At 32.3% G+C, this 16,613-nt stretch overlaps 6 protein-coding genes across 6 annotated transcripts; 3 read left to right on the top strand and 3 right to left on the bottom strand.

The window, feature by feature from the left end:
* Window positions 1–14: 14 nt before the first annotated feature.
* TVAGG3_0988600 (structural constituent of cytoskeleton) lies at window positions 15–1,655 on the bottom strand (the record flags this gene model as incomplete). The annotated part of the gene is made up of 1 exon (XM_001318505.1): window positions 205–1,509. The coding sequence occupies one exon, from the start codon at window positions 1,507–1,509 to the stop codon at window positions 205–207; it is 1,305 nt and encodes a 434-aa protein (XP_001318540.1).
* Window positions 1,656–1,708: 53 nt separating this feature from the next.
* TVAGG3_0988590 (tropomyosin family) lies at window positions 1,709–3,022 on the top strand (the record flags this gene model as incomplete). The annotated part of the gene is made up of 1 exon (XM_001318504.1): window positions 1,745–3,022. One exon carries the CDS (start codon window positions 1,745–1,747, stop codon window positions 3,020–3,022), a length of 1,278 nt encoding a protein of 425 aa, XP_001318539.1.
* Window positions 3,023–5,881: 2,859 nt separating this feature from the next.
* On the top strand, window positions 5,882–13,240 carry TVAGG3_0988580 (platelet formation protein family; the record flags this gene model as incomplete). The annotated part of the gene is made up of 1 exon (XM_001318503.1): window positions 5,882–13,240. The coding sequence occupies one exon, from the start codon at window positions 5,882–5,884 to the stop codon at window positions 13,238–13,240; it is 7,359 nt and encodes a 2,452-aa protein (XP_001318538.1).
* Window positions 13,241–13,908: 668 nt separating this feature from the next.
* On the top strand, window positions 13,909–14,662 carry TVAGG3_0988570 (uncharacterized protein; the record flags this gene model as incomplete). Its single annotated transcript, XM_001318502.2, has 1 exon — window positions 13,920–14,588. One exon carries the CDS (start codon window positions 13,920–13,922, stop codon window positions 14,586–14,588), a length of 669 nt encoding a protein of 222 aa, XP_001318537.1.
* A 303-nt stretch (window positions 14,663–14,965) lies between these two features.
* On the bottom strand, window positions 14,966–15,668 carry TVAGG3_0988560 (uncharacterized protein; the record flags this gene model as incomplete). The annotated part of the gene is made up of 1 exon (XM_001318501.1): window positions 15,035–15,532. One exon carries the CDS (start codon window positions 15,530–15,532, stop codon window positions 15,035–15,037), a length of 498 nt encoding a protein of 165 aa, XP_001318536.1.
* Window positions 15,669–15,923: 255 nt separating this feature from the next.
* On the bottom strand, window positions 15,924–16,565 carry TVAGG3_0988550 (vesicle transport V-SNARE 13 family; the record flags this gene model as incomplete). The annotated part of the gene is made up of 1 exon (XM_001318500.1): window positions 15,924–16,565. One exon carries the CDS (start codon window positions 16,563–16,565, stop codon window positions 15,924–15,926), a length of 642 nt encoding a protein of 213 aa, XP_001318535.1.
* Between the last annotated feature and the right edge of the window lie 48 nt (window positions 16,566–16,613).

Below are 16,613 nucleotides of genomic sequence, written 5' to 3'. Positions count from 1 at the left end.
TTTGGTTCAAAACCTGATGGATTATGATTTGACATTAACATTTTTATAGTAATTTTCATAGACAATGATTTAAAATATATTTTTATAAATTCATCTTTGATTTTTTGTTTTTCATTACTTAAAGTTAATAGAGTAGGCTTTCTGAATAATAGTATATTAAAAGTTTAAACAACAATATATACAAACAAAAGAAAAAAAATGATTTCAAACGAATATCTTTGGACGAGGTGGAATTACATCATCCTCTGTTGCAACACTATCATACTCATCTCTAACGAAGTTTATGAGATCAGCAGCTTCTTCGAAATCCTCTCTTTCAACACCATTATCATTAAACAAATGAATATAAGCGCCACGACTTGCAAGTTTTGTGTATCTTCCAAGAATCGTGTCGAACATTCCTGTAATGGATGTAGTGTTGCAAAGAGAGCAGATAGAGATCTTAGATGTCAAAGATGGTGTTGAACAAAGTCCGATCTTCCAATGCTCCGTGTTCCACTTAGGGAACTTCATTTTTTCGGCCAACTGAGTTGTGTTTTGTTGAACACTTGACTCAGAGATATTTCCTCTGATTAAGAGGGCAGTACTAAGATATGTACCTTGTGAGTGGTCAATGTCGCACAATGTAGCTTTGTTTGACATCGCTTCTGAGAAAAATGATTTTTCAGATCTCGGTGGATTCTTTGGATAAATAGGGGAAATGCCGCCAACAAGGAATTTATGGTGTGGAAATGGAACCATATTTGTTTCAATTTCGGAAAGATCGACGTTCATTTTTCCGGAGAAACGAGAACCTGCTGTAAGATCAAGAAGGAAGTTTGCAACAACAGAGTTCATCTGACTGAAAGCTCCTTTTGTATTTGGCTCTGCGCCAGAAACGAATCTTTGCAATGAAGCATTTTCAACTGGGAAAACGCAGTTTGCATACTTGCAAAGATGCGCGCAAGATAGTAATGAGTTGTATGGAGCTGTTACAACTGCCGGATCGTCATCTGTTGGTGTAACAACAGTAGCCATCTTCCATAAGCGTGGATATTCCTCAGCAACACGTTCCAAGATGTAGGAACCGAAGCCAGAACCTGTACCACCACCAAGGGAGTAAAGCATGAAGAAGCTTTCAAGGTGGTTGCAAGGCTCTGCAAGTTTTCTGATTTTCTCAAGAACTGAGTCAATCTGCAAGTGACCATTTTGATGGTAACCTACAGCCCAGTTGTTACCAGCGCCGCCAACATCGACGCTGATTGAACATCCTCTAAATATATCTCTAATAGCAGATGTTTCTAATTGTTTTGTAACATTTGTTTCTGAATCAATCAAAACTGCTCGAGCTCTAACATCTTTGATGTTTTCAAATGATCCTCTTTCGCGAATTTCGAAAAATGATTTATATGAAAGGTCGTAAGGTGCATTTTTGTGATAATCTTTATGCTCTTTTAATGCCTTTTCCCAGAACTCCCATCCAATTTGATTTCCGCATTGTCCAATCTGAAGAAAAATAATCTCAGACATAAGTGAACGTTTAAAAAATGAAGAAAATTTGAGAAGAAAATTTAAAATTATGATTGTTATTAGTTTAGCTATTTGTTCTATATTCAAGTCAATTTTTGGAAAAAGTGACTACGATCATCTCTGAAATAACGAGATTAAACTCTTACCTGTAAAATATTAAAAATTATATTATTAATAATATCTGTGATTTATCGATGCAGAAATTTGCCCGAATTGAAGCATAAAATCTAAGTGGATGGGGGAAATACCCCCGTATCAACCTATCGATGATGAAGAAGCAGCCTACAGAGAGGCCCATCAAGCGCTAGTTGAAGCTTTAGAGGAACAAGCTACTCTTCGCGATAGGCTTAATCAAATAGCTAAAAGAAATATGCCCGCAGAATGGGGACAACCTGTTATTATCACTCCCATTGAAGGTCGAATTAGGAGTAATAATGCAAATTTATCACCGGCAGAAATAATTCATCAGCTAGAATCAACAGAATTATTATTATCGCGTACCAAACAGTCAGTTGCTTCATTAAATGAAGAAAAAGCGAAAGTTCAGAAAGAAATTACGGATATTCTTGAAAAAGCACCATACGAAGTAGCTCAAATTGTGTCAGATAATGCAATGAAACATAAACTCTACATTATGAACCTTCAAAGAGACCTTGAAAAGGAAATTAATATTTGGGCGGTTAAAAAGCGAGAACTGCTTTCAGAATCTGAACAACTTTCCATTTCATCCCAAATGAAATTAAGAGAATCAGTCGCCCAACATGAAAAAGTTGATGCACAAAGAGCTAAAACTCAGCAATTGGCAGCAGAACTTCGACAATTACTTACAAAATCCAAAGAACTTCGAGATATATTAGATGATTATAAAGTTAAAGTGAATTTGATAGAAACACTTGAAGGAGAAATCGAAGCAAATAAAATGAAATCAGATAAATTACTTGTTGAAATAAATCAACAGAAAATGTTACTTAGAGCTAAAAAAGTCAGTGATGAAGCTCAAAAAAAGATCGACCAACAGAACGACCAAATACTAGAACTTAAGTATTCTGTAGGTGTTGCTCAAAATGAACTTGAAAGAGCAAAATCTGAAAAAATTAATCTTCAAGCTCAAGAAAATGTTCTCAAACAGTCATTAGAAGAAGCAACTGATCGTTTCAAAGCCGCTCAGACTCAAGTTTCTGTTTTAGAATCAGAAATTGACTTTTTAACTGAAGAATTAAATAAAATTAAAGGAAAGATAAAGGATGAGAACGAAAAGAATGTAGAACTGAATAAAACCTATAGAAGTTGGAAGCTTGAAGCAGTAGAAGAATTTATTGGTAAAAATCATAAAAAGATTCATCGTCCAGAGCGCGTTGTTGAATCTCTCAATGGTGTTATGGATGAATTTTATCACAGAGAGCGTCCTTCCACTGTTACAATTTCAGAAAAAAAGAAACCTAAAATTAGAGTTAGTAAAAAGCCAAGGCCACAAACGGAGATGCTCTCTGCAAGAAGAAAACCGCGTTCTTAATCTTATATTTGTTTGTTATTGTATTATTTTAAATATTTGTAATTTATTTAGAAAAATAAATAGCAGAAATAGCTTTTTCAATTTGATTGATTAATGTATATAATAACTATTAATCAACAACGAAGATATAAAAAAGGAAACCGATAATGAAAGAAATTTATGAAAATTTTGCATTGCTAATGTTTTAAATTTTAATAGAAGTCATAGATTGCTCTCAATACTCTATGAAAATTCGGATTAAAGTCCATTTTTTTAAAGCTTTTTTTCAATAAGTGTTGTTATCAATGGTGTAAACTACACCATTGATATCACAAATAGTTTTGCAATTGTTGGGGTTGAAGGTCAATCCCAATGCAATGCTATTGATCCAACTTCGTTTACTTTATCAAATTTAAATCTTGAATCGAATGTTCAAATCAACGGTATCAGTTATGAAGTTCTTGAGATAGCGCCTTATGCATTTTATCGATATGATCACTTTGAAAGTATTGCTTTTCCTCGAAATCTTCAGAAAATTGGTAACTATGCTTTTGATAAAGGATATCATAGCATGCAAGAATTGTCGCTGGTAGATTCTTTGAGATATCTAGGAAACTTTTGCTTTGCAATTTCGAGAATCAAAGTTTTAAAAATTGGAAAAAATTTAGAGGAAATTGGACATTGCATATGTGGAGCTAACAATGTGCTAGAAAAAATTATAGTTGATGAAAATAATCCATATTTTGCAAATGATATGTTATTCAATCTCTATTCTAAAGATTTTTCCATACTTTATCAAGTCACTGCTGTCATTGAGCATTACACAACACTCCAAACAGTCAAAATCATAAAAAGACAAGCTTTTGATGATATTCCTATTAAAACTATTACAATTACACAAGATTGCCAAATTGGATTTATAGCATTTCATTTCTTAGCAAATCTGGAAAACATAACATTTTATAGCAGTTTTCAATGCAATGAAAGCATATTTGAGAAAGCATCTTCCCTCAAAATAATACGATATTATTCTAATAAGCCAGTATTCAATTCCCTTTTCACCAAAATGGAAACAAGCAGTATTGTCGTTTATTGCTGCCGCAAATTTCATGGTAATTTTTCAGGAATTGATCCTATAAACGATTTTGAATGTATTAATATTCGTATCAAATCGTGTGTAGCTTGTTATTATTACCACTCTTATATAATTTTTATTTTTAACTCATTAGTTTCATGATATATTACTAATTTGTGTTTTGATGTTTGTATAAACCTTTTCATTTAAACATATCAAATAATCAGAATATGCAATAAAGGAATTTAAGTAATTATTAAGTTTGAGAATCAAAGATTTAAAAATACCTTGATTCTGTAGAATGTTTAAATGGTAATTGAGTATAGTTAATAATTGAGATTTGTAGATATTGCTCAAAGTGAGGTGAAAAAGCAAAATTAAAAAGAAATATTCTTCAAGCTCAGGAAAGCTAAAGCTGTACTCATGAAAATATGTTATTTTTCGGATGCCTTAGGAGCAATTTTGTAGCTTGAACCTTCAGTGGTCCAGGTCGCTAAATAAATTAAATATCAATAACCTCAGGTAAAATGCTTTTTTTTTTCAAAGCTTTTTCTAAATTAGTCGTGTTATTGGTGGTGTCAAATACACCATTGATAGCACGAATAGATTTGCAATTGTTGGTGTTGAAGGACAAACTAAGCGTAATGCTATTGATACAACCTCATTTAATTCTAGAGTATTAAATCTTGAATCAAATGTGAATATTAACGGCGTCAACTATGAAGTTCTTGAGATAGCACCTTATGCATTTTTTCAATATGATCACTTTGAAAGTATTGCTCTTCCTCGAAATCTTCAGAAAATTGGCACTCATGCTTTTGACCAAGGAGTCCATACTATTCAAGAATTTTCATTAGTAGATTCGTTGAAGTATCTGGGAAGCTATTGTTTTGCTTTTACTCGTTTTAAAATTTTAAAGATTGGTAAAAATGTAGAAGAAATTGGAGATTGCTTGTGTGGAGCTAATAGTGTGCTAGAAAAGATTATAGTTGATGAAAATAATCCATATTTTGCAAATGATATGTTTTTTAATCTATATTCTAAGAATTTTTCTACACTTTATCAAGTCACTGCTTCTGTAGAGCACTATACAACTCCACAAACAGTTAAAATCATAAAAAGACAAGCTTTTGACGGTATTCCTATTAAATCAATTACAATCACGCAAGACTGTCAGATTGAATGGGGTGCATTCCATCTCACATCAAATTTGGAAAGTATTACATTTTGTGGAAGTTTTCAATGCAATGATATCATATTTGAAGCTGCGACGTCGCTTAAAATAATACGTTATTATTCTCACAAGCCTGTATATAGCTCTCTTTTCTACAATATGCAAACAAACAACATTGTTGTTTATTGTTGTCGCAAATTTAATGGTCTCTTTTCCGGAATTAATCCTATTAAAAGTTTTGAATGTATTAACATTCCCATAAAATCATGTGTAGCCAGTTATTACTATCATCCTTACCAATTTTTCTTTCTATTTTCAATTATTTTATAAAAGATTGTAAACTGAATATGTTTATTATATTTTGATAGCGTTATAACTCTTTTTATTTAATCCTCTCAACTTTTCAGCTCATATAAATAATTTTTTTTTTCCAAAAAGAGAAATATGCCTGCATAATCATTGCATCCTTATAGAGCATCAGGAAGTAGAATGAGTCATATATTCATTAATGTGAATTCACAAAATAAGATTTTCATTTGGTTTTGAAAAGAAATTCTAGGTCAATAAACTTATAATATATTTTGCATTTGTGAGATATTTTTTAACAATCAAATTTCAATATTTTCAATTGATGTCGGTATCGATTGATGATCATATTCTCCCAATAACAAGAAATACCGGCATCGCTTATTTCGAACACCTAAAAGTTCTATTTACTACTAATTTAGGAGTGTTAAACCCTCCTTTTCCTGAGGAATTTCGCGCAATTTTACCAAATGTTAATTCGAAAATCTTACAGAAAAAGAAAGTCATGGATGATACAGTAATACAAGAACTAGCATTACGCGATAGAAGTGCAGTCATTCGATACATTATTAATAATATCATTTATATTACTACATCAGATTCTCAAATTGAGCATATATTTATGATTATTCTGCAATCCTTTACATCATTATATTTCAAAGACATCCAAAGCATTGATCTAGAAGATTTAAATTTTTATTTATCAGCACTTATATTAACAAAAAGAATTTATGCATCGGGAAGTCAACTAGTATTTCGAACTTTTTATTACTTCTTCCTCAAAGTCGCAGGATCTCCTTGTGCTGTTGATTTTTTGATTCATTTGAACATGTTTTTTGAAGTATTTCATAATTTTCCGGGATATTTCCTACCAGCAAATATTGAATTTTGCTTTTCTCTCATATCTTTATGCAACGAACAACCGAAATATATCGAAAACGAGCTAATTTACCAGCATTTTGCAATAATTCTAAGAGAATTACGTGCCAAATCAAAAGGAAAGCTAGATGAGCAATTTGTAAGACTAATTTATTTAACAATTCTTCAGATTATTTATAAAAAAGACAACGTTCAATTTACGCCATTTAATTCACTCATTCTTCGATTTGCCATTGAAATCTCACGTCTTACGTCTATTGTTTTTAGAGAATTCGGCGTAATTATCAATCAAGTTATAAATAAGCGAACATTTACAGATCCAAACGTTATTTCTCTTAACGATCCGATCAAGCGATCTACGGAAGTCTTAATTCCAGCGTATATGTCCATAAACGATTACAAACAAAACTTACCAGAAGAATATAAGCCTCTTTTACAGTTTTTAGCCGAAACAAGTGAAGAATCTGTACCTGCCGTCCTATCATCCATGATTATTGACTCGCTAGGCTTTTTAAAGCCACCTTTAATTGAAATTTTGTTAATAACCTTTTTAGAACCACCTTTTCGCCAACCACCAGCGATGAGTTACTATGATTCATTCCAATCATTCAGTATCTTCTTCAATGCCATGTTGTTTACCCCTGATTATTCATGTTTTCAAGAGCCATTACCTTTAATTGTGAATTTAAGGCACATTTCGGCCCAAGTCTTTGTTCTTTTGAACTACAAGATCAAAGATATCACCATGGTTAACACTATTATCCCATTATTGATTAATTCATCACCATATCCTTATTTATTTGTTGAACTTTTGTATTATATTCGGAGTTGCTTTGACTTTAACAACATTTCTAACGAATGCATATCCGAATTCCTTGTTTGCTTGAACTCACAGCTCCAAATGCAACTTAAATTAGAAGATGACAACTTTCCTTTCATTGTTGAATCGAGAAAACTGATGATGACGTCAATGAATGACCTGGCCAAGTCAGATAAGTTCTGTAACATGTGTGTTTCCAATGAAGAAATTATAAATACGATTTGTAGTTTCTTGTTCATCGAAACTGTTCAACGCGAAACAACTGTTTTGTTGTCTTCTCTCCTCTGCTACTCAGTGGAAACGAATTCCGAGTGCAATGTCATATATTCACAGCTGACGAAGATATTGAAACAAATCACATTAGAACCAGAAAGAAAATTAGATGTTGGAGGATCAATTTTGAATATCTTCCATTCTAGTTTGGTTTGTGCTAAAGATGAGTTCTATATCACACTTGCAAAGTCCGAATATTTCATTGCTGTATCTCAATACATTCTTTCATTAACAACAATTGAAAAAACAACTTTTACTGAATCAAGAATTTCTCCTGTTTTTGTCACTTCACTTTTGATTTTATATTCATTAAGTATTGCCATGATGAAAAGAATTCTTGTTGTTAATTGGAATCCTATAGCAGATGTTATAAGGAAATTCGGGGTGTCTGAGGAAGTCTATTCCGTGATAATCATGATAGTAAGTGTGAATCAAATAGAATTCACAGGAATTAACTGTATCGAAGCTGGTTCTTTAATTTTGCCAATTTTGGAGTCACCTTTTCGAAGTGTTTTTTTGAAAGATTTGTCAACTGTTGTTGCCAAATCATACATACAATGCATCAATTGCGTTAAAGCAGGTGTGCATAAATATATCTTGGATATAATGAAAGAAAATCCACCTGAAAATGAATCAATGATGATGATTGCAATTTTGACAAAAATTTCTTCGGCAATTTTTGACAGGCCGTCACTTTTTAGATGTATTGAATTAACTGATCCCTCGAAAGAGTCTAATAAGAATATATCAACAATACTTTCTTTCTTGAGTGGAAGTGTTAATGAAACATCTTCTCCTGTTACGAATTTTCTGCAGTTTACGGCACAACTTGGAAGTGTAAAATTACCTAATTTAAATGTCAGAGATTTTCTTGGCCAAGTTACAGTATCGAGTAATGTTTTGTTAACAGATTTCGACAAGACAACAGATACTATGCATTTCATTAATTTCTGTAGTATTAATAACTTTTTAAGTTTTGTTTTTGATATGAATAATGTTTATATTTATTCCAATGTTTTTCCAACGAAAATGATTTCATCGCAAATCAAACAATTGCCAATGAACAAATGGTTTAACATTATAATTAGTTTTGATTATTTAAGTACTTTTAATATTTACATTGATGGAGAACATGTTGCAAAACTCAAAACATCTTGTAATAGATGGGATGAATACTTAGATAAGATTGTTATGTTCCATCCAATACCTCATTTAAACAAAGCAATGAATTCTAATGTTAATGGACAAGTTTCGAGAATTTACGTTTTTCTGACGAATGCAAATGAGAGAATTTTAGAATTTTGTACGAAAATTAATTGTAACTTTATTGATATTTTATCTTTACCGAAACTTGTTCAGATGTTTTCTCCTGAATATTCGCAAAATAATGCTATGATGAATTTGGCTGATGTTGATTCACAACCAGCTATTTTTACTATGTATTCATTTATTGATGTTTGTCCTCTCAAAAACATTTTTATTGGTTCAAAAGGAATCTGTTTGATTTTGAGCCATTTCTCGAGAATTGATTATGAGAAAGAAAATTCTGGATATATATTCGAATGCCTGTTGAAAGCAATAAGTGAATTTATTAATTGTTCTCCTGAAATAGAAAAACAAATGGTTAGATGTAACGCATGTCAAATTATTTCTTATTTCATGTACAAACTGAAAATAGAATATTTAACACCTAGATTAAGAGGTTTCTTAATGAACATGGAACGAAACATTAAAACAAAACCATTGTTGAATTCTTTCTATCAACACATAATTATAGAATTCAGTAATTGGTTTTTGTTGGATGAATCAACGATTTATTACATCTTGAAAATATGGAATGACATATCAGTAAATCATATTGATTTGTTTACTGAATGTGTTTCTTTCACTTATATCTTTGAAAGATGTTATTATTTGATAGAAAACAACAAGTTTGGTCATGATGTAACAAATGAAATGTTGAATTTAGTAATAATTTCTGCAAAACAAACATGTAACATGCAAACAATTGGATTGTTAATCAAATTGTTGCAGTTTCCAACAGGAAATTCTGGATTTTCTTTGAGATTATTACATATTATTTCAACTTTATCAATAGAAGTTCCTGAAATGCAAGAAGAAATTCAGAAAATAATGATATACATGAAAGAAAAAATCTTTCATAGAAAACCAATTCTTTTTGTAACAATTATTGAATTGTTTGCAAATACTGATGCATTATTTGTTGATTGTGTCTTAGATACATTGAACATGTGTATTGATAATGATAAGGAATATGTAAATGGCATGATGACGACTTTTTGTAATGAATTAGTTGCAGCAAGTGATGAATCCATTGAAGATCTTTCGAAACATGAAAGATACAGAGGAATGTCAAGTATTTTACTTCCTTTTGTTTTTGTTATTAGTTTTCACATCGAATCTGATGTTTTATATCATGTGAAAAACTTTTTACATAATCTGTTTTCACAAACTGACAAAGTCAGAATTGTTTCGAAATCTATAACTACATTAGGATTATTGTTTGCTTTGTTGTATACTATTGTCATTGATAATGATTTTCTTGCTTGTTTGGTTTCGATTTTCCAATATAATACTCAATTATTAGCTGATGCAATTGAAGTTATTGATATTATTAGTTTGTATTCGAACAAAGATTGCCATTCTATACAGAATACATTGGCATCTGCACTTGTCTTCATTGTCATGGAAAGAAGAGATAACAAAGAAATTAATGATTTTATTAATATTGTTTTCACTTTCTTGATTTATGGACATCAAAGAAGTTGTTTCGAAAAACATGATAATTCTGAATTGGAAAAGAAGAATTTCGATTTATTGCAGTTCGTTGAATCATTTAGACTTGGATTGTATAATAAAAGGCAAAGTTCTTTCGGCCTTTATTTCTCTGATAATACATGGAATGACTTGAATATCGCTGTTCTTTTAGTTCCTTTGATTGATTATGTTGATGCAAATTCTACAACAACTGTAAAACAATTGATTTTGTTGATGACTTTTATGTTGAGACAAGATATAGAATACGCTCAACAAGTCATTCCTTTCTTGAATACTATTGCTGAAAGAACAGATATAAGTGTTCAAGATTTGAATCCTTTGTTTTTAGTCATTTGCAAAAACATTGATTTGTTTAAACCTGCAACTGTTTTCTTCGGAAAATATGAACAGGCGATTACTCAAAACGTCGAAGTTTATAACAATTCAACGAACGCAATGATGAACTTGATACAACAATTGAAACCAAGTTCAAACGTTGAAGACGTTTTGGTGAAATTGTTCTCAAGTAACTTCGAAGCTCCTGCTATTAATGATTTCACTCTGGATGAATCGATTGAAATGATAAGAAAAGGTCTGAAAGCAAGGAAAGGAAATCTAGAAAGGAAATGGAGAATGTTCTGGGAAATGCTCATTGAAGATAGAACACTATACTTCAATCCGCCGACAGCAAAACAATACGTAAGATCTGATAGATATGATGCACATTTCCGACCAATTATTTTTAAGAAATTGAGAAAACAAACAAAAATTGACAACGGAAAAGTTGAGAAATCTTTGACGCCGGAAATAGACTTTTTGATTACAGAGAAAGATCCTAAGTTCATTGGTTCAATTCCTCATGAATTATGGTCTGCTCCTTGTCAAAAGATTTCTGTTTCTAAAAGAACAGATGGAATTATTTACATCACACCGACAAAAATCATTTTCCAAGATGAAAACAAATCATTGGAAATCAGCGGTGATTCCGTTGAATGTCTGTTCTGGCACTGGACATATCATCTTGCAGATGCAATAACCATTTTCACATATGACTACAAAGGATTCATTTTCAGATTCCCGAATGAGAAAAATCATGATTTCGTAAAACAATTCAAAAAAGTGACAATGCCAAATTGTTTCTTTTTCCAAGAACACCCTCCTTACATTGAGATTGACCGCTTGTGCCTTACACAGCGTTGGAAGAACCATTCGATCTCCAATTACGACTATTTGACATGGTTAAATATGTTGAGTGGAAGATCATTTTTGGATGTCACGAATTATCCAATTTTCCCATGGTTACTTGTCAATGAAACAAAGGAGACATCGACAAGAGACTTAACACATAACATTGCTTACATGAATAAGAACTTGTTTACTTACAGAAGAAAAGTTCAACAAGAAAGTTTTGACCCGGCAGATTTGACACTTTTTTCATCCACTTTTTCGAATTCTCTTTTAGTTGTTCATTATAATTTGAGAGTTGAACCTTTCACGACATTATTCCAGCAGATGAAATGCGAAGATGACAATGAACATTTCGTTTCAATTAACAAAGAATTGCAAGAAATTTTGGAACGAAAAAGTGACATGAAAATTGACGAATTACCTCCAGAATTCTTTTTCAGTCCAGAGTTTCTTAAAGAAGGTGCAGGATTGAAGGCTGTACAGTTGCCACAGATTGCCAAATCAGCAGAACATTATGTTTATTTGAACAGAAAATCCCTTGAATCAGAAAATGTTTCTAAAAGAATAAACAGATGGATTGACCACGTCTGGGGCTTCAAACAGAGAGGATCGAGTGCCTCCATGGCCATGAACATGACTGACTACAGATTGTATGATACAGTTCGAGATGAAAACGAATTGGAACAAATTGATGAAAAAACAATTCGAAATTTGTTGTGTTTGAAAGGTGCAGTTCCAAAAATGTTGTTTACAGGACAACACCCTGTGAAAATTGTTCAAAAACAACAGCAGATCGATCCAAAGAAGAGAGTTGTATCCATACAAAACTTAGAAAGCGCGGTTGTTGCTTTGAAAGTTTGTAACGGAACAACAGAAAAATTCAGAATCTATTCAATTTTCAGTACAGGAAAGATGATGTGTTTAAGGGTTGGCCAGAACACATTTGACGTCAACATGCCTGCCATTGCTCATTTCATGGGTCCTGCAGCGAGAAGGACACAAGTTGCATTCTTGGAAGGAGATGGAACTCCAAGTTTTGCTTTTGTTTCTTATAATTCTCCAACTGTCAGATTCTTCGATTCTGAGTCACACCAATACTTGACACCTGATATTACACCGCACATTAATCCAGTGACAAGTCTCTGCTCCTGTGGAAGAACAATTGTTTCTGGAGGACAAAGCGGAGAAGTTGTTCAGTGGATGTGTGATGAAAATCAGAATTTCGAAGCAATCGCAATTTCATTGGCACATGACAAGCCAATCACGTGTTTGAACGCATCAACGAAGCTTGGAATTGTCACTGCTTTGTCATCTGATGGCATTTTGATTATTTTGACCATTCCTGATTTGAAATATCTCAGATCTCAACAAATTGAGATTCCGAAAGAAGCAATTTTCAAATCTATCATAATTTGTGAAGAGATGGGATATATCTGTGTATTCTACGAACACGAGAACAAGACATTTATTGAGAATTTCACAGTAAATGGCTCAAGAATCGGAAAAAGTTCTTTCGACGGGAAATTCATAGCAGCGATATCGTATGTCAGTCGTCAGTTCTTCGACATAATCGCTCTGGCAACAACGAAAAAGATCATTTTCTTCATTGACGCGTTTTCATTGGGAATCTTACACAATCAGAAGTGCCAGAATGAAATTACTCAGATGGCTGTGCACCAGGAATCATATAGTATTGTTGCTGCTACTCCTGAGAATAACGTTTTTGTTATTCAAACTGTTTTTTAGTTTAATATTATTTATTTTATATAAAAATTACTGTTTATCATTTATTAAATATACGCGTTATCTTCGTTAATTGGAGTGCTTTATGTTATTGAGAGATAATTTAATAATTCCATAAATGAAATTTATTTTTGTTCAATTATCATGAAATAATCATATTTTATGTGTGAACTTTCTGTTCTACGTGTTTTTATGATGTTTTGCAGTCATTTAAAGGCGTTTTAATCAATTTTGAAGGATTTGATTTTTCTATTTTGATCTGAAGTTTGAAAATTTAATGTATCTCTATTTGCCATACCTAGCTAATTGATGCTATCAATATCCGATTATGATTTGCTTATCGATAAGAAATTGAAAATAGCAATATTATACAATTAAGCATGTTGATTTAAAATATCAAGAAAAATTGATATGTTAGAAATTTATATTGAAAAGAAAATTTGGAGAAATTGAATTTTGTTTGGATCTGCACAATCAAATTCAATTTATTGTAATTCATATATGCTTGTATCTCATTGTATATTGCTTTTCGTCGGATATCAATTCTTATTTATTGGCGGTTGGAAGCAATGTGGTTGCTCAAATTTTAGATTATCGTATAAAAAAGAATATTTTATATGTATGTTTGTTTATTTAAATCCAAAAAAAATGTTTTTCAATTCAATTAGGAAAAAAATTTCAAATGTTTGCTTTCTTCTTTCTTGCTTTAACTAGAGCAGAAGTACAATACGAAGCTACTCTCGAAAGCATTGAGTTACCACAGCTTACACCTGCAGATTATAAGGAACTCGCTGAAGCCGTCGTCACCGTTTTATTCAAGAACGGCAAATGCTTAAATGTAATCAACGGTATCAGTGATGCCATCACTCACTCAAGATCAGGCTGTGGTGTCGACCTCCCAGCTGGTCCAAAGTTATACGAGGAAATGGCTCGCTTCCAGAAATACAAAGAAAATTTTGACCCAGAAACCGGCAAATTCTTCGAAGACCTTAAGAATCAGGCTAAGAAACTTATTGCCACAGCTGATAAGGGTGTTATTAAAGAATACGGCCAAGGCTACGTTTGCTGGTGCATCACAATGGGAGGTTACGTAGTTTACCCAGCATACTCCCTCAATGTCGAAGTTGTTAACACACAGGAAGGCCGCATGTGCCACGTCTACGGAGTTTCCAATATGTCTGGACAAGACTATTGGGACTTCGACGATGTCCCAAGCTATGGCTGGCTCAAGAACCTCGTCGAAGAGAAGATTCCAGAGTGGCTCGTTAAACTTCGTACAAAGAACATGCAGCCATTCTACACTAAGTACAACTTCGATCTCCCAGTTGACTTTACATTCAAGGTTGACTAAAATAATCTAAGTTCGTAAAAGAAAGCTTACTGCACAACTCTCATAAATTCTTTAATAAATTTATTATTTTTTTATCTCTAAAAATGCTTTATCAGTTGAAATAAGCATACAGTGAGGATTGTTAAGTAGCATCCCTGGAGTGGTTTTATGTTATGAAACATAATATAACGATTGTATTGGAATTTATTAGAGTAGTGCTTTATTATTAGAACCTATATTGAAAATAGTAGTAACATATGTCAAAGATGGTCCATTTTAATTGATATACGGAACTTCGAAGATTCGAAAATATATTAACATATAGATGTACCCTTTCATTGTTTTCTCTAATAATATATGTTTTTTGACGATATCTCCTAGATAGTGGATATGAAAAAGATTTGAATTACTAGTGAAAATTCTTATTTTAAAAAAACAAAAACAACTATATATTCATACAAACAGAACTAGTGATTTAATGACTTTTGACGGCGCTGCAAGATTGTTGTGGCCGGAGTAAGAGGAGCTTGTTCATTTGGTGGAGGAATTCCACTCATCAGTTTGTTAAAGTGTGTATTGAAGAAAGTGTAGTCTTCTGCAGTAAATTCTACTGAATGTGGTCCATATCGTGCATTATTATAAAAATCTATGTAAGCTTGAGCTGCATCGATTGGAATCGTTATTCCTTCTTGATCTTTAAGCCAAGTTATATATTCTTGAGCTGTGAGGGAGTTCTTTCTTGCATATTTTGGATCAAATTCTGCAGCTGCTTCTTCAATTTTCTTTAATGATTTGCAGATTTCATTTCTGATAGATATTACACCTGATTCCGTATTGATGTATCCATCAGCATAATGATTGATTTGAGGTAATGGATGCACGGTCGAACGCCGATTCCAAATATCTGCAATAAATGGTTCCATTTTCCCTAAGTCTTGACTTGTTGTTCGTAGTTTAGGCTCCATAACACTTTTTTCTAAATGTTTTAATGATTTGCTTCAAATTGAAAAGAGTAAGATGAAAGCAACAACAAATACGAATATAGAGACACCTACTAGGATGATCCAAATAACAACACCACCAAGAACTGTTAAATTCTTGTTAGCCATACTGTGAAATTTATTAAATTTTTCAAAGTTTGAATTCCCTCTCAAATGTTCGTATTTAACCTCATTGCATATGATCGTTTTATGGTGTGTACATGTCGGTATCACTAAGCAAGCCAAGATTCACTATTCTTGCTTGGAGATTTCTAAAGCAATTTGCAAAAATATAAGATCGCAACTCAAATATAGCTGTAGATTACAAATTAAGATGAAGTAGAGAAAGTTATCTTAAATATTAACAAACAAAGCTTTATTTGAAGATCAAAAAGTATAAAAATATACCGATTGCAATTACAAGTAGAGCAATCATACCCCAAAGGAAATATTTTCTTCTCTCATTCCTACAGAGCATTTCTGTAATAATTAATTCGCCAGTTTCGACGTTTGTATCAAGTCTGGTCAAATGTTCGTCAATATCTTGAATTTTTCTTCGTTGAGTATTTAAAGCATCCATTATATTGAGTCCGGAGTCTTTTGCTTGTGAAACATTTTGACTAAGCTCAGATATTAATCTGTCTCCTCTATTTAGTTCGTCAGAGTTTCTTGAAAGTAACTCTTGAGAATCTCCATCTGGTGGATATGCACCTGCCATAAGTGCTTCTCGTTGTTCAATTCTTTTCTGCATTTCTCGAAATTGATATTCTAATTTTTTCATTTCAGCATCTGTTTGATCAATAAATTTTCTACCAGCGATCATTTGTGCCTTGTCCCACATTAAAACTTGTCCATTTGCTTCTGTAATAAGTGTATGGTATTCCTCTAATAAATTTTCGATAAATTTAGCTCGTTCTTCCCTTTGGAATGGATTTAAATCTGAATAACCAATCATTTTTTCTTGAATTTTTGTCTTTATTTGACTGACATCGTCCCTGAGGAGGGATAAGTCAGACATCTTAAATGAAAATGACTTATTCCTTCTAGGTATTTACTATCCTGTTCA

This window comes from Trichomonas vaginalis, chromosome I, assembly GCF_026262505.1.
Source record: "Trichomonas vaginalis G3 chromosome I, whole genome shotgun sequence".
NCBI classification, from domain to species: domain Eukaryota; phylum Parabasalia; order Trichomonadida; family Trichomonadidae; genus Trichomonas; species Trichomonas vaginalis.
Note: the sequence above shows the minus strand (reverse complement) of the source record. Positions and strands in the feature narration are given on the sequence as shown.